This window comes from Apteryx mantelli, chromosome 3 (genome assembly GCF_036417845.1).
Source record: "Apteryx mantelli isolate bAptMan1 chromosome 3, bAptMan1.hap1, whole genome shotgun sequence".
Taxonomy (NCBI): domain Eukaryota; kingdom Metazoa; phylum Chordata; class Aves; order Apterygiformes; family Apterygidae; genus Apteryx; species Apteryx mantelli.
Window position 1 is genome coordinate 138,433,027 of NC_089980.1, and position 21,642 is coordinate 138,454,668.

Here is a 21,642-nt window from a genome sequence, read left to right on the forward strand (position 1 = left end):
CAGAGTGAATTTTTACAGCCGAGTTACCCTCCTAAAGCGGCGGTTGGTAATAGAAACGTCGACCTGCCTGCAACTATGTGATGGGGAGATGTGGAACGTGGTTAAACTGCTCCCGAGAAAAAACAGAGGAAGGTTTTCGCCGCTGCATGACGTTCCGCCACGACATTTCCCCCGCGAAACCCGTTGCCGGCTGTGGGGAGCGCAATCGGCGGTCGCTTTGACGGACAGCGGGAGGCCTCGCTGCTCTGCGGCCGACGGCAGAGACTTTCCTTTCCGTCGGCCGCGTAAATAAGAAGCAGCGACACGGTTTGGCGGCCCCAGCGGGATGCGCGGTGATGGATGCAGGTGCCGGCGCCGGTCTCCAGCGACCGTCCTCGGAGCTGCTCTGCAGCTGCGCACCCTGAAGGCGCCGGGAACGGGCCAGCTCGTGCTGGTGATTTATCAGCTCCTCCAGCTGTGGAGAGAGCAAGGAGCTGACTTGGCTAGAGCTGCATCGCTCTGTGCCTCGGTTTACCCACCTGCCTGGGGAACGAAATAATCCGGGGGGCCCGGAGCGGAGCGCAAAGCCGAGGGGCTGGCGGTGCGTAGCGAGGGCCAGAGAGACCAGCCCGGGCAGTCATGGCCTGTAACCCTCCTTCTTACCCTCCTTTCTCCCTCCGGCGCAGTGAACGGAGTCCCTTGGCCTCAAGAAGCAACGAGGCGCAACAGCCATACGTTCAGCTGCAGGATGCTGATCCGGCCGCCGGATGAGCCGGGCGCGGAGAACCAGGAGGCTCGCCAGCGGTACGAGGTGATGCAGTGCTTCACCGTCTCGCAGCCCAAGTCCTTCAAGGAGGAAGGAGAAGGTAGGGCGGGCGGGCGCTGCTGTCCCACCCTGCTAGCGCGCGGCGCGAGAGCCCCGCCGGCTCGCTGCCGTCCGCGCGCACCTCTCCCGGCCGGGCCCGCGCTGCCGCCCGCATGGGACCAAGCTCTCCGGGTCTTGTTGCGTTGGCGGGAGGGCAGGCGGGCGTCCGTCCAGCCACGATCCCGGTGGGTTCGTTGCTTCTGGCCCCGCATGGAAAACGCCTCGGCCTGGGGCAGGGAAAGGGGGAGACGGCTGCCGTTTGCTGCTGGCTTCCTGCTCCCCCTTGACCTTGTGTTTTGTCCCAAATTAACTCCACCGGGAACCGTGTGGCCCTTTGCAGGCTTCCCGCAGCCGCTGCCTGCTCTCCGTTTTATTATCCGGAAATTTCACCATCCGGAAAAGCGCTCTGGCTGGAGGAGCACCCTCCTTCGGGTGGCCGCTGTTGCAGTCGAGCTCGCAGCGGCTGAACTAGGTGCCCGAAAGCCCCCTCCCGAGCCGCCCCTCCTGCCCCTTCGCAGTCGCGCCCCGGGAGGCCGTGGCGGCCGGCGGCTCTTGCGGCACCGTTTCGGGCTGAATCGGCGGCCCGTGGACGAATCTCCCCGGGGCCTTTTGGATGGGCAGCGTCGCCCCCGGCGCGCCAGGGCTGCTGGAGGTTTCTCCTCCTGGATGTCTGCACGGGCGAGCGAGAAAGCTCTCCTGCAAACGCCGTAGCTCCCAGCTCTGTATACCAGCTATTATTTTCCAGTGCATTAGCTGAATTAATCCATTGCGGTTTACACAGGAGATCATGACTGGAAGGAATAAATTATGGTATTTTATGACCAAATACTTTGCCTGAAGCTGACAGTTCCTGGCTTTTAGCGCTGACTTTTATTGTACGATGCTGCCAGATCCGAAAAGCCTTTGCAATTAATTTCTCCGAATGCTGGAAGCCTCTCTCTTCCAGCAAACTTTATAGAGTTTAGAGCCAGCCTACTTGCTTTGAAGGCCTGGATGATTGCTCGGAGTAAACACTTCCAGGGCGGGACGTGGCAGTCGAGCACAGCAGTGTTATTTTAATTAAAATTTTGAACTGCAAGTGGTAGCTGTAACATCTGACTCTCCTGTTCCCCGTCGCTTCTCCCTGCTCTGTCCTGGCAGATTTCCAGTCGTGTCTGATCTGCATTGCGAGAAGATTGCCTCGACCCGCCGCCGTCACCCCTTCCGAGTCCTTCGTGACCAAGCAAGACACCACAGGTAACGTCGGAGAGCGGCCGGCGCCACCGTGCTGGCAGCGGGGCTCTGCCGCGGAGCTGTCTCCGGCCAGGAGCGGAGTCCCCTCCGGCACCGCGCTCGCTCTGCTTGTTATCCCGTCGGTGCTGGGGGGGCGCTTAGCTGAAGCAGCCCGGATTGAGAGCTGGCTGGGGTTGGAGCAAGATCGAGCCGCGTACAGATAGGCAAAAAATATATCTGTATGCTACAGAGAGAGCAGCGTTGTCTGCTAGGACCACTGCGGTTCCCACCGGTAACCGGAGAGGGTTTTGTCCTCCTCTTTCTGCAATCTTCTAACGCCTTGACCGCTCAAAGACATCTCCTCTCTCCCCCCAGGTAAAATCATCTCCATTGACACCAGTTCCCTGCGAGCTGCCGGCAGAACGGGCTGGGAAGATTTAGTGCGGAAGTGCATCTATGCTTTCTTCCAGCCTCAGGGCAGAGAGCCATCTTACGCCAAGCAGCTATTTCAAGAAGGTAACGGGCTCCTCTGCTCTGCTCTCGCGCGCTCCCGTCGAGCGGCGGTAGCTGCAGTGAGAAGTTGATGCATTGTCCTTGTTGCTGGATAAGTGCTTTCTGGAAAAACAAATACTGCAGTAATAATCGCAAAGTGCCAAAGGGAGAAGTGAAATGGCTGAGTAATGCTGGAAGAGCTCCTCCGGCTGGAGAGGCCGCCTGCGGACGCGGCGGCGTGCGGCTCGCTGCCGGCGGCGGCCCAGCGGCGCTCCGCCGCCCTGCCGAAGGTGGAGGACTGGCCCAATGTGCCTCCACCTTGGGCCAGCCGAGAGGTTTCTTCGCACCCTTCGGGAAAGAAGGAGCTGAGACAAACTTCCGCAGGCCAAGTTTGGGCATTGCATTGAGCTAAATATGCTTTTTTTTTTTCCCCCCCCTTTCCTGTGCTGTATGTAAACACCATCCCCGGAGTCTAAACCCCCCGGCCTGATCTCCACGAGGGTGGTTTTGTGTTTAATTTGGGTTTTACTGGGGTTCTCCTCCCATTCCGAGAGCGCAATTCCAGGTGCCGTCGCCCCTTGGGCGTGCGGCGGAGGTTTCTTGGTGCTCGGTCGGCAAAGGCGCTCGCGCGAGGGAGGAAACCTTCCCTTTCGCCAGGGTCGCGGCGGCAGCAGCCCGCTGCAGCTTCCGGTCCCTGGCTTGGCTTCATCGGGATGTACGTACTGTACGTCGGCGCCTGAGCGACTGCCCTCCCTGCCGCTCCGGCGGGGAGCACTCAGGGACATTAGTGTAGTCGGCTCCCGCTCCAGCGGCCAGGCACGGCTCTCCGTCTCTTCTCCCCTGCCGCAGGGCCCGTTTCTCCTTTCCTTCCTCCACGCTCCTCCCGACGCTTGCAGGATGTCCTAGGGGCTCTCCGAATTGCTAAGGGGGGCTTCCCGTCTTTTTGTTTCTCTCCCTCAGTGATGACGCGCGGCACAGCCTTCAGCCCCTCGTACCGCTTCACCCTGAGCGACGGAACGGTTCTCAGCGCCCACACCAAGTGTAAGCTCTGCTACCCCTCCAGTCCGGAGATGCAGCCCTTCATCATGGGCATCCACGTCATCGACAGGTGAGCTCCGGGGCCGCTGCTGCCCGCTGACGCCAGGCAAAAGCAGGGCTTGGGTGGGCGATCCCGAAATCAGAGCGCTGGTCAGCAGCAGTGGAAGGAGGATCCACTCGTGGTTTGCGGTGCTGGTTTGGAGATCTAGTTCCCGTGGAGAGTCTGAGTCTGAAAACCAGCCTAGCAGCAGCTCTGTTGCTCTTAATTGGTTATTATTAATGTGTGGAGGTTTATAGACATGCCTCAGACTCCTGCCTTGCCCTGGAGAACTTAATCAAAATATTTCAGGAGGGAGAGGCTCTGAAGAACAGGTAGAACCGGGTGAGCTGAGTCTGTGGACCTGGACTGCGTTAGAGCAACGCGAGTAGCTTGGGTTGGAGGGGAGGACTGTTGGCACAGTCTTCCTCCGGCGCTGTGAGAGCCTAAGTGCAGAGAAGGTGATGACTTGAGGATTTAGCCAGGGAGCTGCTGTGATCCCGAGTGTTGTGTTGCATTTCTGGAGAGGTGGTGGGGCTACTCCATCATTCCACGCTCCTGAAATGGATCTGAAAGTAATGGTGGAGTGGGGATGTCTAACACCACCAGTGCTTGCAAGCTACTGCTCTCCAGGCTTCATGCCTGCATGGAAAGAGGAGGCAGAAGCAGTCTGAACTGTACTGAAGGTTTGGGCAAGGCACCGCGTGACTTCTCCTCTCCTTTCCCCTTGTTTCCTCCAGGGATCACGGCATGCTCTCTCCCCAGGAGAACACTAACTCGGGGCTGTCCCTGCCCCGGGTGAGCCCCTCGCTGAATCCCAGCATCTCCCCGGGCCAAGGCATGGCCCTGCCGCCCTCCATCCCTCCATCCAACGGCAGCATGTTGGCGACCAACGTAAACCAGCAGCCAGGCTCCGGCCTCCACAGCAGCAACTCCAGCACCAGCCAGCCAAGCTTTGGGTGTTCGCCTGGTAACCAGATAGGAGCCAACGTTGCCTTAAGCCAGGGACAAGCTGGTCCCCAGAACAGTAACCACACTTTAAACCTCACTAGCTCCCCCATGAATAGTCCAGGGATTACCCCACCGCAGTTCATGTCTCCTAGGCATCGGGTGAGCCCGGGACTGGTACCGAGGCCCCGCGTGCCCAGCAGCAACCCCTTCTCCCCCACCATGCCCACCATGCACTCCCCCGTGGGCATGGCCAACAGCGGCTGCGGCGGCGGCGGTGGGGGCAGCGGCGGCGGTGGCGGGGGCAGCGGCGGCAGCAGACCCTTCGCCAGCGCCCCGCTCAACTCGATGCCGGGGCTCAGCGAGGGCCCCGGCACGCCGGTGGGCTACTCCACGCCGCCCCCCGTGCTGCGGCAGCTGAGCTCACAGAGCTCGCCCGGCCGCCTCGGCATGCAGCCCATGAAGGCCGAGTCGAAGGACAGCAAAGAGATCGCCTCCATCCTCAACGAGATGATCCAGTCGGACGGCGGCTCGAGCGACGGCAAAGCCCTGGACTCGGGCATGCTGCATGCCGGCGACAGACTCTCGGAGGGGGAAAGCAAGTGCTCGCAAGCCACCAGCCACAAGCTGGTCCAGCTCTTGGCCACTACGGCAGAGCAGCAGCTGCGGCACGCCGATGCCGACACGAGCTGCAAGGACTCGCTCGCCTGCGCGGGCGCCGCTGGCGGCCTGGCTGCCGGCAACCCGCCGAGCAGCACCTGCCCCTCCTCGCACAGCTCGCTGACGGAGCGGCACAAGATTTTGCATCGGCTCCTCCAGGAGGGCAGCCCTTCCGACATCACCACCCTGGCGATGGAGCACGACAAAAAGGATAACCCCCCGAACCCCGCCAGCACCCCCACGGCTCCCAGCCAGCTCCCGGGAACGCCGGAAATCAAACTGGAGCCCGACGCCTTGAAGAAAAAGGATGTCAAGGATCACCAGCTCCTGCGCTACCTGCTAGACAAGGACGAGAAGGAGCTCGCCGCAGCGCCGGCCCTCAGCCTGGACGACGTGAAGGTGAAGGTGGAGAAGACGGAGCAGATGGATCCGTGTAACACGGCCCCGGTGCCACTGCCCAAGCCCCCCGCTGCCGAGGAAGTCAAGCTGGAGTCGCAGGGCCAGGTGAGTTGACCCTTCCACATCCGGGCCGGTAAGATGCTCGCTTTCCCTCGCCGCCGCCCGGTTCGGGGGCTCTTGGCATCACCGTTGTGGGCAAGTGGTGCTTTTTAGGCGGTTCCCCACCGAAAAAGCGGTTTTTAGGTGGTTGCTCCCTCGGCAGCGATGCGAGGCGGCCGGCGCAGCGGTCGCCTCCTGCCCGGGTGCCGTCTCCTGCAGCATCCCTGCTGCTCCCCCTGCTCCGGACACTCCGCATTTCGACAGGGCAGACCTTCAAAGCAGTGGGGAGAGAAGGAAGAAGAACCTTTGTCTCCCGAGGTAGGTAAAGCTGAGGAAGAAGTGCGGCACAGCGATGCAGGCGGTGGGCCCGAAGGCAGAGGCGGCGTTTTACAGGCCGTTTGGGCACTGCTGAGCGAAAAGGTCTTTAATTCTGCATCTCTGGGCGTATTCAGGGCTCGCGTCCCTGGGAATTTTCAATCCGTTGCCCTCTTGTTGGCTGAGATTAGCAATTATATGGGCCTTTTAGGTATCCCAGCGGTATTATTAAATTGAATAATCCAGTGACAGATCTCTGCAATAGAGATTTGGGTGTATAAATATTCATTACATGCAGCTATGAATAGAAGAGATTTCTTGGTTTTGAAAGCCAGGGGAGATGGTAACATGGATAAGGCTGCTTAATCCTTTTTCAGCAAATAGTACAGGGAGGCTGACATTAAGAGCGAGCCTGATAGCCTGCTTACGGACTGTGTCAAATCAGGCTGCCGAGTTTTAGAGATACGGGATGAATAACAGAGCACTCGGAAAGCCTCAAATGACAAATACACAATAAGTCCCTTAATAAGGTTAAGGGCTCGGTTTGCCGGGGAGTCTCGGTCGGCTCTTCTATAGGCAAGCGGGAATCTAACTCGTCATCTCTTTCTCTAACGTACCCTGCTCTCCCGGTATCATCTGCTCGCTAGATGCATTAGATAGTGCTTTCCCCATCGTCTCCCTGTTTGAGATCAGTCATCCGGATTAACGGAAATTGCCGTCGGATGAGGAAGATGCAAGCGAGGCCAGGCCTATTTTGGGAGGACCGTTGGAGCCCCGCTGGAAGATGCACAGCCTAAGCTTGGAGCCGGGATGGGTTTTTAAGCCCCTTGCCGGCGCTTTGGGAGCCGAGCGAGCCGTTTTAGGCTCGCTCCTGGCTTTCCTTTCCCAAGCGTCTCTCCCAGGACAGCTGGAGCGCGTCAGGGCTGTGTGCCGGGCCGTAAGGAGCGCTTCCAGGGAGTTCATAAAGGAGGCTGGAGGCGGGATGCAGAGTCCTAAAATGCACGTTCGAAGGAGCGGACAGCTCTTAGCTGCTCAGTGTCTCGGGGCAGAGCTCGGCGTCCACGTGGTTCCTGTTACTCTGGCTGCGTTAGCGAGGCTCAGGGAGGGCGGCTGCCGTTGCAGATAAAATCTAGAGCTTGCAGGTCGCTTGTGTTCCCGTGCGTGATTGTTTTAAGATCGCGGATACGAATTGGGAGAGGCGTAACCGCTTGGCTGCGGCCGCCACGTCCTTATTTCCCTTCTGGATTCATCTCGTAGGGATGCCGCGAGCTTGGTCGGAAGCCAGAGCCTCCTGGCCCTTGAGTGAAGAGAACAAGGAATACTCGAACAGGGCTTGGAAAAGAGCTAGACTTTGCTAATAGGAATTACGAGAGTTAAAAAAAAAACGAACGCGTAAGAAAGGTTTTGGAAGGGCTCTTAGTCCTTTTGCCCCCAGGCACGAGCTGAACTCCAGCTAGGTTAGGAAGAAGCTTCCCCGCGGGTCGGGTTGTCTTATAACTGCCCGTCTGCAGCTTCGTGGGAGCAGCTGGCCCAGCTGGCGCTTGGGTTGCTCGGTGCCCGGCACCGCGCACGCAGAAATAGAGGTTCAGAACCAGAAATAAAGCTCTGCCTCCTTTATCATTTGCTTTGGGGGTTTTCTGTATCTTTACATTTCAGCTTGCTTTCACCCGGCAGGATAGAGTCCTTTTCTCGGGAAGGAAAAACAGCGTGATAAGAGTCTGAGATCTTTATGGAAATAGCTGCCTCCAGGAGCTGCGGCTCTACAGCAAATTCAGATTACGTGACGCCTGCGATAAAATTGTGGGATTTGAAATGAGGATTCTGACCTTGAAGTGTTCCCCATCAGATCCTGCCTGGAGTCCTTGGATCCTTGCAGAAATCCGACCGTATTCTTGTCTCGCAATCGCTTCCAAGCAGATGATCTCTCGCACTTCTGGCTCCGAGCGCCCTCCTGCTCCGCTGGGCTCGCTCCCGCGGCTTAGGGCTCTCCGGCGCGGCCGCGGTTGCGGCTCTGCTTTGCGGCGCGTCTCCCCGCCGCGGGGCGCCTGGCTTTATTCCTTTTCTGCCTTCCGTTCGTGGCCGTGCCGTTCCCGCGCTCGGCTAGCCAGCAGTCTTTAGAGCCTTTTGGGTTGGCTGCTTGGACACCAATAACCTTGACCTCGGGCTGACGGGATGCAGCGGCGTCCCTGCTCCTTGCGGCGTCCTGAGCTGACGGTTGCCCCCTTCCCTTTCCGTCTCTTAAAAACGAGGGGCTGCGCGAAGGTATTTCTGAGAGCTTTGCGTCGTCCTTTAATCACTGCTTGCTCCTGGGCGGACTCGCCGTCACGTGGAGGGGCGGCTCTTCTGGATACCGCGTGCATCCTCAGGTTTTAAAATACTTGCCTTCCCTTGAGATATTTTCCTTTTGAGCCAAAGCTCATTTATCTTACCCCCTTTAAGCCCAGCGCGCTGCTTAGCAGCACCGCTGTTATATCCACTGGTGCAAATCCCTTCCGCAGTCACTTTCCCATTTATTCGAGTCCCCGGGCGAAACATCCACTCTTCCACTTTGAGCTATGATGAAGGCTGAAAAAGCCTGAATGATGTTTCGCTACGCCGTTGACTGTAATTGCCTGCCCAAGGCTAGCACAGAAGCAGAGTTTGGGACAGTTGTTCTGTAAAGTCACTCCTATTTCTTTAGAAGAGGCCATTTTTTATTGTTATAATTGCAGCATAAGCATATGTATATTAACGAAGCAAATTATCTGCCACTTGAAGTAGCTGGAGGTTATATATGGCCCGTTCGGTACCAGGGCACTGGAGCTGGGAATAACGATGCTAATTGCAACGCGGGCTCGTCTAGAAGCGGGAGCTGGGAAGGGAGGCTCCGGCGTGCCGAAGCGGCCGGTAGTCATGCTGGGGCATCCACCTGTGGTCTCGTTTCCTTCCTCAGATGCCTGCCGACCTGGAGCAGCTGGAGCAGCTGGACCAGCTCCTGCCGTCGCTGGAGAAGGCGGCCCCGCTGGGCGGCCTGTGCGGGCCCGAGCGCGCCGAGAGCAGTGTGGCCAGCGTCACTGTCAAGCCGGAGCTCCTGGCGGCCCCCCTGCAGCCCGCCGCTGCCGCCGCCGCCCGCGCCCCCGCCGGACTCAACCGTAGGTGCCCGCGTGCCCAGCGCCTGCCTCCGCTCGCCTGTGCCAAGCCTGGGGCGCGTGGGGCCAGGGAGCAAGGGTCCACGCGGGGCAGGCTGACGGGGGTCCCCGTCCCGATTCCGGCCCGTGGCGATGCTTTGGGGGGCGGGATTGTCCCACCTTTCAATGCTGTTCCCAGTCAGCCCCATGTTGGCACTGGAAACAGCGGTGACATGAGTGAGCAAGAGGACACGGATACAGACCCCATAGGAGAGGGATACAGTCCCCGTAGGACAGGGATACACACCACATAGGAGAGGGATACAGACCCTGTGGGACAGGGGTACAGTCCCCATAGGACAGGGATACAGACCCTATTGGAGAGGGATACAAACCCCATGGGACAGGGGTACAGGCCCCATGGGACAGGGATGCAGACCCCATGGGACAGGGATGCAGACCCCGTGGGACAGGGATAGAGACGCAATGGGAGGGGGATACAGTCCCCATGGGAGAGGGATCAAGACCCCATGGGAAAAGGATATAGACCTCATAGGACAGGGATATAGACCTCATAGGACAGGGATATAGACCCCATAGGACAGGGATGCAGATCCAGTCTGTCACCCCAGTCTTCAAAAAGGGCAAGAAGGAGGACCCAGGGAACTACAGGCCAGTCAGCCTCACCTCCATCCCTGGAAAGGTGATGGAGCAGCTCATCCTGGAGGCCATCTCCAAGCATGTGGAGGACAAGAAGTGATCAGGAGTAGTCAGCATGGCTTCACCAAGGGGAAATCATGCTTAACCAACCTGATAGCCTTCTGTGATGGAATGACTGGCTGGGTAGATGAGGGGAGAGCAGTGGATGTTGTCTACCTTGACTTCAGCAAGGCTTTCGACACTGTCTCCCATAACATCCTCATAGACAAGCTCAGGAAGTGTGGGTTAGATGAGTGGACAGTGAGGTGGATTGAGAACTGGCTGAATGGCAGAGCTCAGAGAGTTGCGATCAGTGGTGCAAAGACTAGTTGGAGGCCTGTAGCTAGCGGTGTCCCCCAGGGGTCAGTACTGGGTCCAGTCTTGTTCAACTTATTCATCAATGACCTAGATGAAGGGACAGAGTGCACCCTCAGCAAGTTTGCTGACGATACAAAACTGAGAAGAGTGGCTGATACCCCAGAGGACTGTGCTGCCATTCAGAGAGACCTGGACAGGCTGGAGAGGTGGGCAGAGAGGAACCTCCTGAAGTTCAACAAAGGCAAGTGCAGGGTCCTTCACCTAGGGAGGAATAACCCCATGCACCGGGACAGGTTGAGGGAGGTGTTGACCTGCTGGAAAGCAGCTCTGCAGGGAAGGACCTGGGAGTGCTGGTGGATACCAAGTTGACCATGAGCCAGCAATGCGGCCTTGTGGCAGAGAAGGCCAATGGTATCCTGGGCTGCATGAGGCAGAACATTGCCAGCAGGTGGAGGGAGGTGATCCTCCCCCTCTACTCAGCCCTGGGGAGGCCACATCTGGAGTACTGTGTCCAGTTCTGGACTCCCCAATACAAGAGAGACATGGAGCTACTGGAGCGAGTCCAGCGGAGGGCTACTAAGAGGATGAAGGTGCTGGAGCATCTGGTCATATGAGGAAAGGCTGAGAGAGCTGGGACTGTTCAGCCTGGAGAAGAGAAGGCTGAGGGGGGATCTTGTCAATGTGTACAAGTATCTGAAGGGAAGGTGTCAAGAGGATGGGGCCAGACTCTTCTCAGTGGTGCCCAGCAACAGGACGCGAGGCAACGGGCACAAACTGAAACACAGGAAGCTCCATCTGAACATGAGGAAAAACTTCTTCACTGTGAGGGTGACAGAGCACTGGAGCAGGTTGCCCAGAGAGGTTGTGGAGTCTCCTTCCTTGGAGATATTCAAAACCCACCTGGACGCAATCCTGTGCAACGTGCTCTAGGTGACCCTGCTTGATCAGGGGGGTTGGACTAGATGATCTCCAGAGGTCCCTGCCAACCTCAACCATTCTGTGATTGTGTGATACAGCCCCCCTGGGACAGGGATACAGACCCCATAGAAGAGGGATACAGTCCCCATAGGACAGGGATATAGACCCCGTGGGACAGGGATAGAGAACCCATAGGAGAGGGATACAGTCCCCATGGGGATACAGTCCCCATAGGAGAGGGATCCAGACCCCGTGGGAGAGGGATAAAGAAGCGGTGGGACAGGGACACAGACCCCATAGGAGGGGGATACAGACCCCGTAGGTGTGTGGATGTGTTCCAGCACTCAGAGGCTCAGTGGGAAACGTCCTTCACGGTCTCAAAGCGTCGCTGCCTCCTCCGGGCAGTGCGTCAAGGCTCAGGATACCCGGGGGTCGCCCCAGCCCCCCAGTGCAGACCCCGGGGCGCAGGCTCCAGCGGTGCCGGCCGCCCTCACCCCCTTCACCTCTGCTCTGGCCCGGGGCCGGGACGCCTGCCCGTCCCGCGCTTTGCTTTCCGCCTTGTCCCCGTGGGCTTGGTCACCGCTGCTCTGTGTCCCCGTGGGTCCCCTCGCTGCAAGCTGCCCCCGGCGCCGAGCCGAAGCGCAGTCGTGCTAGCGAACAGCACACGCCGGCCGAAGGGAGAGCCGGGGCCAGGCGGTTCGGGAGGGAAGCGCTAGCGGCTGGCGGAATAATGCCGGCTATAAACCGATTAGCCGCCGTTTGCCGTGCTACCCGGGGAGGGATCATCCGCCCAGTACTTATCCAGCGACGGGAGAAGCCTGCACCGGGGTTAAAACAGGGGGCAGCGAGCAGCGGCAGCGCGGTTACGGCAGGGACTGTCGCCTGAGCGTATTTTAAAACGGATTCTGCGCGTGGCGAAGCGAGAAAGTCCAATATCCGCCTGCTTTGGAAGAGCGTATTGAAAAGCCCAAACCTGCCCTCGACGGTGGTGCAGGGGACGGGGCGGGCGGCGCGCTCAGACCGCACGTTTCCATCTGCGCGGCTCTCCAAGGGTTAGTTTGGCCAAGGTGCCGTTTCGTCCGGAATCCTAATTGCTGTTTCAAAGCGGATGATGTCAAGTCCCCGGCCTCATAAATCTCTCTGTCCTGGGCTTGGGCTCCAAGTTCTCTTGAACTTAATTTAATTGCGTTGGCTCTTCTCCCTGTGCAAATTAACTTTTCTCCGGTATAGAGCATTGCCTGCCTTGTGCAAGCCGCGTGCGCTGCTGTCCCTGCTTTCCGAAAACTCCTGTCATTTTTTCTCCTAAACCCTTGAGTGCTCTTTCTGGGAGCTGCGGTGATCGTGTGGGGCTCTCAGGGCTGGCGGAGCCATTCCTTAGCGTTCCCAGGAGCACATGGGGGCTTCCTGGAGGATCTGTGCGCGCCGCAGCCCGGAGCATGTTCTCCCGAGCCCCCTCGGCCTTGGCACGGAGGGCGGCACAAGGCTTGGCCCAGGCGCCTCCGATGGTGTCCCCACCACGCTGACGCTTTCTCCCCCACCCTCGCTTTTCCCATCAGGAATGGCCGAACTGGAGATGGGGGTGCCGGAGCACCAGTTTGGACAGCCGGGCCTGGGGGAGCAGATGCCGTGGCCGGAAAACAGCATGGCCTCCATGAGCCGCGGTGCCATGAGCAAGCCCGAGGAGTAAGTACCATGGGCGAAATAACCCTGTCCGGTTCTCCGGGCGCCGTTCGGCACGAGCGGCCCCGAGGTCACCGCCTGCCCCGAGGGCACCGTCGCTGCTTGGTTGCGGCAGGGTCGTAGGAGGCTGGAGGGAGGGGGCGACTTCTCAGCTATCTTCTGGTGGGGGATCCAAAAAGATGGTGAGTCCTGCTGCTCTAGCTCCATGGTTGGTGCCCAGTCAGGGATTTAGGATCCAGCAGGGATGCAGGGATCCTTTGCTGACCTTCCCTGCCAAAGCCTGGCTGGACTTTGGGAAGAGGCAGGATTTCCACTGCTAATTCAGGTCCTCAGCAGATGAGCACTGTCTCATGGTCTCATGGTCTTCAGACCATGAAGAGGTCGTGCATAAGAGTCGTAACGGAGCAACGCAGCAGCCAGACAGCTTTTTTTTTTAAGGGCTAAACGTGGATTAATTTTTAAAACTCCTCACTCAGCCCAAGAGGAGATTTGCCTAAGTGGTCTCCTCTGCTGCAGTTTGATCTTGGCCTTGTGCTCAAAGGACTTAGCTCGAGAGAGCTGGGGGGGTTAAGACAGATCCCCGCTTCCCTGCGGAGCAGCACGTACCGCAGCCCGGTCCTTGTCGCGAGGAGGTAACGTCCTTCTGAAACCGGGGTGCTGTCGCTGGTTCCTTGGTGGCCCAAGACCCGTGGGTCATACCTGGCAAAGGGCAGAGCAGGTATAAAAGCCAATCTTGGTTTTAAAGCTGCAAACGGTCCTTAAAACGCTGCTTTACTTGCTGGCTCGGGTATAAACGACCTTCGCTTGCGCAGCAGCCTTGCGCTCCCAACCGGAGTCATGCCGGCTCGCTGTGGTCACCGAAGAGGCTCCTCCGGCTTTGATCTAAACGCTCCCATCTAGCGGCGCGGATGCAAACTGCAAATCTCGGCTGCGGCTGCGACGGGGAGAAGAGCAGAGGAGCAAAGCCCGGCTTTTCCACCAAGGTCGGAAACGGGGGGACGCACCTCGCTGCTCCCCCACCCATGCTTTGCCCCGACGGGCAGAGCTGCGAGGCTGGAAAACCCCTTGTAGATGAGGCCCTACGGTGCCACGGCCCTGAAGACGCCAAAGCATTTCTGACGGCCGCCGGCGTTCGTGCGGCACTCGACGGGGTGGAGAGGGAGTGCCGGAGCGCTCCGCGGAGTTTCGGCTCCTCGTAGCGAGGTTGCGCCTGGATTTGGAGGGGCAGCAGCCCCCTCTCACCAAAACCACCGCTCAGCCCAGCGGATTTAGCGGACGTTCTGCCCCTTACACGTAGAGGACATCTATGGGCCAAAACTAACAGGACGGGATGAAGATTTCTAAGCTAAGATTTACCTGAAGTTTGAAGGAGGCTGAAATGTTGGCTTGGGACCTTGGGCTCTCCTGGGAGGTTTGGGGATGGAAAGGAGGAGGGTGAAACTGCTGGAAGGGCCTGTGTCCCCCACAAGCTGGCAGCGGGTTGCGGGCCTCGCGCTGGTTTTCTCGTTGATGGGCCCCACCGCGGCTCCGGTGAAGCCCCTGCATTGGGTTACTCCCGTAACTCCTTCGCTCCAAGATGCCAAGGTCAAACACGCCGCCCCGGGCGCAATCCGGTTGCCTGGTGGAGCCACCTGAGATGCTTCGGGTTGCTAGGACATCCGCGCTGGGACACCCGAAGCCCGTCACCGGCACGGCCCCAGAGGAGGAGAACGCCCGCAACGGGCGGGAGGCGGAGGCGGCTGTGGAGAAGGACCCGGAGGAAGTTTCTTTGCTCCCTAAGACGCGTGTTGTCCCCTGATCACCAGCCGCTTGCCGTCCTCAGTGCAGAGGTGCGGCGTGGGCCGAAGAGATGGCGTCAACCCGAATTTGTCCTCTAGCTGCCCATCAATGCCGCCGCTGCTACTCAATGTAAGAAATCCCAGCGCCGAGCGTTTCTTTCACTGGCTGAAGCCATGTGTGTTGGCGGCGGCATTCCCGATCGGATTGGCTTCGGTTCCTTGCTGTACATCTGGTCCTCATCTGGAGCGAGAAGGATAAACACGTCTGCTGCTTGGGAACCGCTGGCACAGTCGCCTTCCCCTCGTGCCTTCCCGCGGGCGGGATGTGCCACGGCTCCCCTCGCCGTGTCCAGCCCGGCAAATCCCGCTGGCTCCCGTCCGTCACGTGGCGGGAACGTCTCTCGTTGCCTGTTAACCTTAGTCCCAAAGACGAGCGCGAGCGCTTTGCGGCGGTCTCGTTTTCGCGGCTGCGAGGTTCCCGCTGCCCTCCGGCCGTGCCGCTTCTGACTGCTCCGGCGCCTCCCAGGCCCCCTTTTGCTCTGCCTCCCGCCGCCGCTCACGCCTGCCCCCTTTCCCTCCGCAGCCCGTGCATCGCGTCGCAGCTGGACGAGCTCCTGTGCCCCCCGACCACGCCGGAGGGCCGCAACGACGAGAAGGCCCTGCTCGAGCAGCTCGTGTCCTTCCTCAGCGGCAAGGACGAGACGGAGCTGGCCGAACTCGATCGGGCGCTCGGCATCGACAAGCTGGTGCAGGTAGCTCGCGCTCGGCTTGCGAAACGGGACCCGCCGGCGTTTTGCTTCCCTGCGGCCCTCGCTTCGGCAATGGGCCGGGATTTTTCCCGGCGGCTCCGGCGGAGGCCCCTGAGGTCCCTGCGTGCAGATGCCTTTGAGGGATCTGGTCCTTCATAACTAACAGGGCACGGCCGGCGGGGGGGAACCTGCTTGGAGAAAAGACAGACAGGGGTACGGACGGAAAACGAGCCAGACTGCTTGGGATTTTCCTTCGAGCGGTTTCTTTTTCCCGTTCCCTGTAGTACTAGCGCATATATTTTCCCCCCCAAAATGGAGAGAACCGAAAACCTATTAGTAATTGCGGTGCCCCCAAAAGCGCCCAGGCTTAGCAGAGGCTTGGAAACCTCCGAGCCTGAACTGCCGAGAAGGCCCGTTTTCGGGAGCGGGAGCGGGTCCGGGCCCGGCACGGCACGGCGTCGAGCCCCCTCTCCCCTCTCTCCGCGCAGGGCGGCGGGCTGGAGGCGCTGACGGAGAGGTTCCCGCCGCAGCAGGCGGCCGCGCCGCTCCTGCTGGAGCAGAAGGGCGCCATGTACCCGCAGCCGTACTCCTCGGCGTCGCCCACCGCCGGCCTGCCCGGCGCCTTCCCCGCCATGGTGCGCCAGAAGCCGTCCTTCGGGCCCGTGCCCGTGCAGGTGCCGCCGCCGCGCGGCGCCTTCCCCACCAGCATGGCCATGCAGCCCCGGCAGCCCCTCAACCGGCCGCCCACGGCCCCCAACCAGCTGCGACTTCAGCTGCAGCAGCGGCTCCAGGGCCAGCAGCAGGTAACGCGTCCCGGATGGACCTTGGGAGAGGTGGGCATGGAGAGACAAGGTGTCCCGGCTGGTCCTGGGACATGGGCACGGAGGGATGAGGCGTCCTGGCTGGATCTGGGCCGTGGGCATGGAGGGGTGAAGCGTCCCAGCCGGATCTGGGCCATGGGCACGGAGGGGTGAAGCGTCCCGGATGGACCTTGGGCCATGGGCACAGAGGGATGAGGTGTCCCAGCCAGTCCTGGGCGGTGGGCACAGAGGGATGAGGCATCCCGGATGGACCTTGGGCCATGGGCACGGAGGGATGAGGCATCCCGGCCGGTCCTGGGCAGTGGGCACGGAGGGATGAGGCATCCTGGCCAGTCCAGGGCCATGGGCACGGAGGAATGAGGCGTCCTGGCCGGACCTGGGCCATGGGCACGGAGGTGTCCGCTGTCCCGGCCAGACCTGGGCCGTGGGCACGAAGGTGTCCACTGTCCCAGCCGAGGCCCCGCAACACGCGCCACGCGATAGCAGGAGGTTTGGGAACTCCAGATCTCTTGCGGGTTGGAAGCCCTGGAGGCTCAGGCAAGCGAGGGGGAAAAATACCCCGGAAGCGACCGAGCCTGAGCTGCATCGAGCAAAAACGCTTTAAGACCTTCCTGATTTTTTTTTCCCCCCCTCTCCCTGCTCTTCAGCTGATCCATCAGAACCGGCAGGCCATCCTCAACCAGTTTGCGGCCAACTCGCCGGTGGGCCTCAACATGCGGGCCGGCATGCAGCAGCAGATGACGCCCCAGGTAAGGGCCCGGCGGCGCCGCGCGCGGGCTGGGGACATCAGGGCTGAACCGCCGCGCTGGGGCTCCGTCCTCTCCGTTAGCGGGGAGAGAGATGTCACCCCGCGCCGGGGGGGAGGTGGCCGCAGGTGGCTTCAGGGCAGCTCCTCTAAAGCTGCCCTGTCTTCTGCAGCCTTATTCCAGCATCTCCCCCTGGATAAGGTATAAATATTCCACTGCTGCTTAGAGACGCGTGTGCGAAGGTGTTTAATTGAGAAGCATCTTTGGGAAAGAGATGCCTTCCTTTAAATGCCGGCATCTCCGGTGAATCTTCTTAATGGTCCTACAAATCCCCAGGCCCTAAAGTCCTGCTTCGCTTCTAAGAAAGCTGGAGCAAACATCCGCCCGGTGCAAGGCGAGCTTGGAAACCTGCGCGAACGGGCGGATTTGCAGGGGAGAGAGGGAGGGGTCCCAGCTTCCGTTGCAAAACCAGCAAGGGGGTGCAAGGGGGATGGAGGGGGGGGGAAAGCCGCTTGCCGAGGGCGGCCGCGGCCACGGGGGCAACCCGCCTGCTCGCCCGCAGCCGCCGCTGAACGCCCAGATGCTGGCCCAGCGCCAGCGGGAGCTCTACAGCCAGCAGCACCGGCAGAGGCAGCTCATGCAGCAACGGGCCATCCTGATGCGGCAGCAGAGCTTCGGCGGCAACCTGCCGCCCTCGGGCGGGCTGCCCGTGCCCATGGCGGGGGCCCGCCTGCCCCAGGCGCCCCCGCAGCAGTTCCCCTACCCGCCCGGCTACGGTACGACCCCCGGCAACCCGCCCGCCTCCACCAGCCCCTTCTCGCAGCTGGCCGCCGGCCCCGAGGCGGCGCTGGCCAACCGCGGCGGCATGGTCAACCGGGCCATGATGGGGAACGTCGGCGGGCAGTTCGGCGCCGGCATGACGCCGCAGATGCAGCAGAACATCTTCCAGTACTCGGGATCGGGTAGGTGCCGGCGGCGCCCTCGCGGCGGGGTTGTAGAGGGGGGTGGCTTTGGAAAACGGGCTTTGTTGTGCGCCGCGCCGGGCGCCGCCGGGTTCACTCTCGCCGCGGCCCTGGGGCCGATCTGGAGGCGGCTGGCACGACCCAGGCTGCGGCTCGCGGGGCTGCTGGGCAAGCGGGGCCGGAGCCCGGCTCTGACGCCCACCACCGTGGCGTCCTGGCCACCCCGGGGCTGTTCGCGGAGGGCGCGCAACTCGCCTCGCGCGCCTTCTGGCCCGGGGGTCCTGCTCTCCAGGACTGGAGCGACAGAGTTGCTAGGAATGAAAAGCGGAGACTCGGCGAGTGAAAGCCGAGGCTGGTGCTTGTGGTTCGACGCCAGCGGCTGCATGGGGAGGAAGAGGAGGAGGAGGAGGAGGAGGGGGGCCAGCAGGGTGCCGGTGGCGGGTCCCGCAGCCTCCTTGGGGTCAGCCCCTTCCAGCGCCCCTGTCCAGTGACGCGCTCTGTCCTCCCCCAGGCATGGGCCAGCAAAGCGAGCCCGCCTTCGCCCCGTCGCTCAGCCCCAGCAGCCCCCTGATGTCGCCGCAGCTTCCTCCGTCTCAGAGCCCCATGCTGCAGCCGGCACCGCCGACGCCGGGCTACCAGTCGCCCGACATGAAGACCTGGCAGCAAGGAACGATGGGGAATAACAAGTAAGATGATCCAGCGTCGGAATAAGCTGCGCGTGGAGGTGGGAGAGTCTGGTGCACGCATGCTCATGCATGCACGTGCACGCTCATGCAGGTGCATGCGCACTCATGCATGCACATGCACGCTCCTGCATGCACGTGCGGAGAGCCGAGGGAGTGAAGGTGACGCCAAGGCGCCGGTCACCTCGTCGGTCATTAGCGGGGCAGCGTGCAAGGTCCCGTGCTGATCTCACAGCCTGTTCTCAAGCCCTGACATCCAGAAGCCCACGGCACGTTGGTTTGACTAAGCAAACGTGCGCGTTGAGCAAGACATGAAGCAGAGCTTTGGCTTTTAATTAGACGGGCGGCTTGATTAGGTCTTGGGGAAGCGAAGGGATGTGGGAAACGTGACCCCAAATGGAGTACTGACCTGCAGCCAGCCTGGTTCTGCAGGGCCAGGTCGCCGCGGGCCCCGCGCAGGTGCCTCCTGCGCAAGGATTTACCCCGCTCTGACCTGGGCAAGCAGATGGGCAGAATCGCCAGCCTCCTTGCCTTTCCCGTGTTTGCTCACGTTTGAGCCTGAAATGGGAAGGAAAACCCCCAAATCCTCGCCTTGCGGGGTGCTCTGCCTCGCGGCAGGCTGCAGCCGCGCAGCACAGCCGGCCTGGATCCCCGCAGTCGTCCCCTGTCTTGGCGCTGCTGCTCCTCGTGCTCTGCCACCAACCCGGCACGTCGTGCTGACGGTCTTGCCGCAGCCAGAGCAGGGCGCAGACGTCTCCTGCGTTCCCAGGGTTTCCTTGGGCTCCCAGAGCCTCCGCGCCCGTTCTGCCTCATTCTGCGCAGCCCCTCTTCCTTGCAGCTTTTCCCCCTTCCAGGATTGCTGTGCTTAATAAACACCATTTTAGAATAAACACCTCGCGGCTTGGAGCAGGCTCTGCATCCAGAACCGCTCCCGTGCCGCATAATCTCCATCTCGCCATTATACCCGAAGCAATAAGCAGCCGGGGAGGCTGAGGAAGGTGCTGAGCCGCAGCCGGGCGTTTGGTGGGTCGCAGAGACCGCTTGGCGCAGCTCTGCGGGGCGGTGCAGTTCTGCCTGCTGGATGGGGATCAGTAATCCCGTTTTTCCATCCCGGTTAACAGCGTTTTCAGCCAAGCCGGGCAGAACCAGCCGGCGCCGGCTCAGCAGGGCATGTACAACAACATGAGCATCACCGTGTCCATGGCGGGGGGCAACACCAGCGTCCAGAACATGAACCCCATGACGGCGCAGATGCAGATGAACTCGCTGCAGATGCCCGGGATGAACTCCATGTGCTCGGAGCAGGTCAGTGCCGCGCGCTCCGAGCGCCGCCAGCCGGGCGGATCACGCTCGGCCAGCTCCCCGCGGGGTTTGCTTTTCGCACGGGTCGCTCTGGCCTTGTTGGCTCGATGCCGTTTCTGGAATCGCAGCAAGCGGCCTGCGTCCCCCGGGCCAACCCGGCCGCGCTGGGAATTGCCCCGTTCCCCCCGCCAAGGAGCTGGTGGATTTAGCGCTGAGGCTGGTGCTCCGGCTGCTCCCCGGCCTCCTCTTGCAGCCAGCCGCCTCCGCTGCGGCCCGGCACGTACCGGCGGATGCACCTCTGCCCACGCAGGGTCTTTCCTCCTTCCCGTGCTCCAGGGTAGTGACAGCTTTTCCCCTCCACGCATTGCACTCGGAGAAAGCGGTGGCTTGTGCATCCGCCGGGGCGCAGGCACCGCGCGGAGCAGCTCCCCGGCCGCACCGGGGCCTCCTGGCTGCTGCCGCTGCTCGGGCCGCGTCCGGGGGGGACTTGCAGAAGCCACAGGCGCGCAACCAGGGCTCGGTACCGGTCCGGCGGCCCCGAGCGGGACCTGAACCCCCCCCGGCTGGGCTCGGGAGGGTGACGAGCGGCCCCCGCGGCGGCCGGGCCCCCTCGTGCTGAGCGTCGCTCTCGCTTTCGACAGGTCAACGACGCAGCGCTGAGACCCACGGGCCTTTACTGCAACCAGCTTTCCTCCACTGACCTTTTGAAAACAGAAGCAGACGGGGCGCAGGTCAGTAAGAAACTGCTAAGCGCATCCCAGGTACCGAGGGAAGGGGCTGCCGCCGCGTCCGGCAGCCACCGGCCTCCCCGGCACGCTCGGCACCAGCCGGCTCCCGAGATCGCGCGGCTGCCCTTCGGCGCCGGCCCGCTGCTGAAACGTCGCCCCCTCCTCCGGCGTCGAGCCGGGGGGCGTCAAAGCTGGCGGTGGCGCCGCGGGCGCATCCGGGAGCAGGAAGGCGGCGGGGCCGGAAAAGCAACATCCCGGCACATTCGAGGTGCGGAAAGCCCCGTGTGGCGCCGTTTCCCGCGCAGTTTCTTTCCTAGGCTGGCGTCTTCTCGGAGGGGCGCCGCTTTCGGGAGGGCTCGGGAGCCCCCCTGCCGCCATGGGGCCCGTCGGCCCTCCGCTTCCCGCGCGAAGGCGGCGCTCGGAGCGAAGCGGCTCAGGACGGGGAGGTTCAGCGGGCCGGGAAGGCTCCGCCACCACGTCCGTCCCGCCAGCTGGCACCGTCCGCGGAGGGACGGCTGGACATCTGGCTCTGAGCCGAACCGAGCCGGGCGCTGCTCCGCAGGGAAGCCCGGCCCGCGCCAGCGCTCCCAGCGGAAAGGATCCGGCGCTGATGCCCGGCGGGTTTTTCCTTCGCGTTGGTGCAGCCTGGCAGCGACGACGCAATCCGTTCCCTTCTCTTAAAACGCCTGCCGTCGCTCTCGTCCTCCCCCTCCTCGGGCCGTAGCGCGGCGCCGCTTTGCGGACAAAACCCGCCGTTTTGGGTCCTTGCGGCGCCCCTGCCGCCACGTCCCCTCGCAGCCTCCACCGGCGGCTCCCAGCCTTCGTCCCCGAGGCCGCCCGTGCTCCTCCTCGGAGGCCGTGCCGTGCCGGGCCGCTCTTTTCCTTTTTTTTTATCGTTACTATTTTTATTTTTGTCTATTTTTTCTCGATGCAAAAACGTGTGAACCTTGCCGAGCTCTGACCCGAATGAGTGCAGCGGTTTTCTTTTTATAGGACAAGAAGACAGAAGAGTTCTTCTCTGTGGTGGCTCCAGACTAGAGGAATTCTCTAGTGAGTTTCCACTTCACGTAGTTCCCAGTCCGTCGCCGCCGGCCCCTGCCCCGCCGC

The 21,642-nt window shown here is 61.5% G+C and overlaps 1 protein-coding gene across 3 annotated transcripts in view; it reads left to right on the forward strand.

Annotated features, from left to right (window-relative positions):
• NCOA1 (nuclear receptor coactivator 1) overlaps window positions 1-21,642 on the forward strand; it is a 153,241-nt gene that overhangs the window by 130,400 nt on the left and 1,199 nt on the right. For 2 of the 3 annotated variants that reach the window (XM_067294461.1, XM_067294462.1), the window contains exons 7-20: window positions 666-845; window positions 1,985-2,080; window positions 2,432-2,572; window positions 3,509-3,656; window positions 4,364-5,735; window positions 8,977-9,175; window positions 12,643-12,769; window positions 15,128-15,296; window positions 15,782-16,096; window positions 16,762-16,863; window positions 17,423-17,822; window positions 18,334-18,508; window positions 19,627-19,810; window positions 20,449-20,538. In XM_067294461.1, the coding sequence (XP_067150562.1) occupies window positions 666-845; window positions 1,985-2,080; window positions 2,432-2,572; window positions 3,509-3,656; window positions 4,364-5,735; window positions 8,977-9,175; window positions 12,643-12,769; window positions 15,128-15,296; window positions 15,782-16,096; window positions 16,762-16,863; window positions 17,423-17,822; window positions 18,334-18,508; window positions 19,627-19,810; window positions 20,449-20,538 (3,698 nt within the window). Of the gene's footprint in view, window positions 1-665; window positions 846-1,984; window positions 2,081-2,431; window positions 2,573-3,508; window positions 3,657-4,363; window positions 5,736-8,976; window positions 9,176-12,642; window positions 12,770-15,127; window positions 15,297-15,781; window positions 16,097-16,761; window positions 16,864-17,422; window positions 17,823-18,333; window positions 18,509-19,626; window positions 19,811-20,448; window positions 20,539-21,528; window positions 21,586-21,642 lie in introns of all 3 variants that reach the window. The other variant, XM_067294463.1, reaches the window with a different exon arrangement.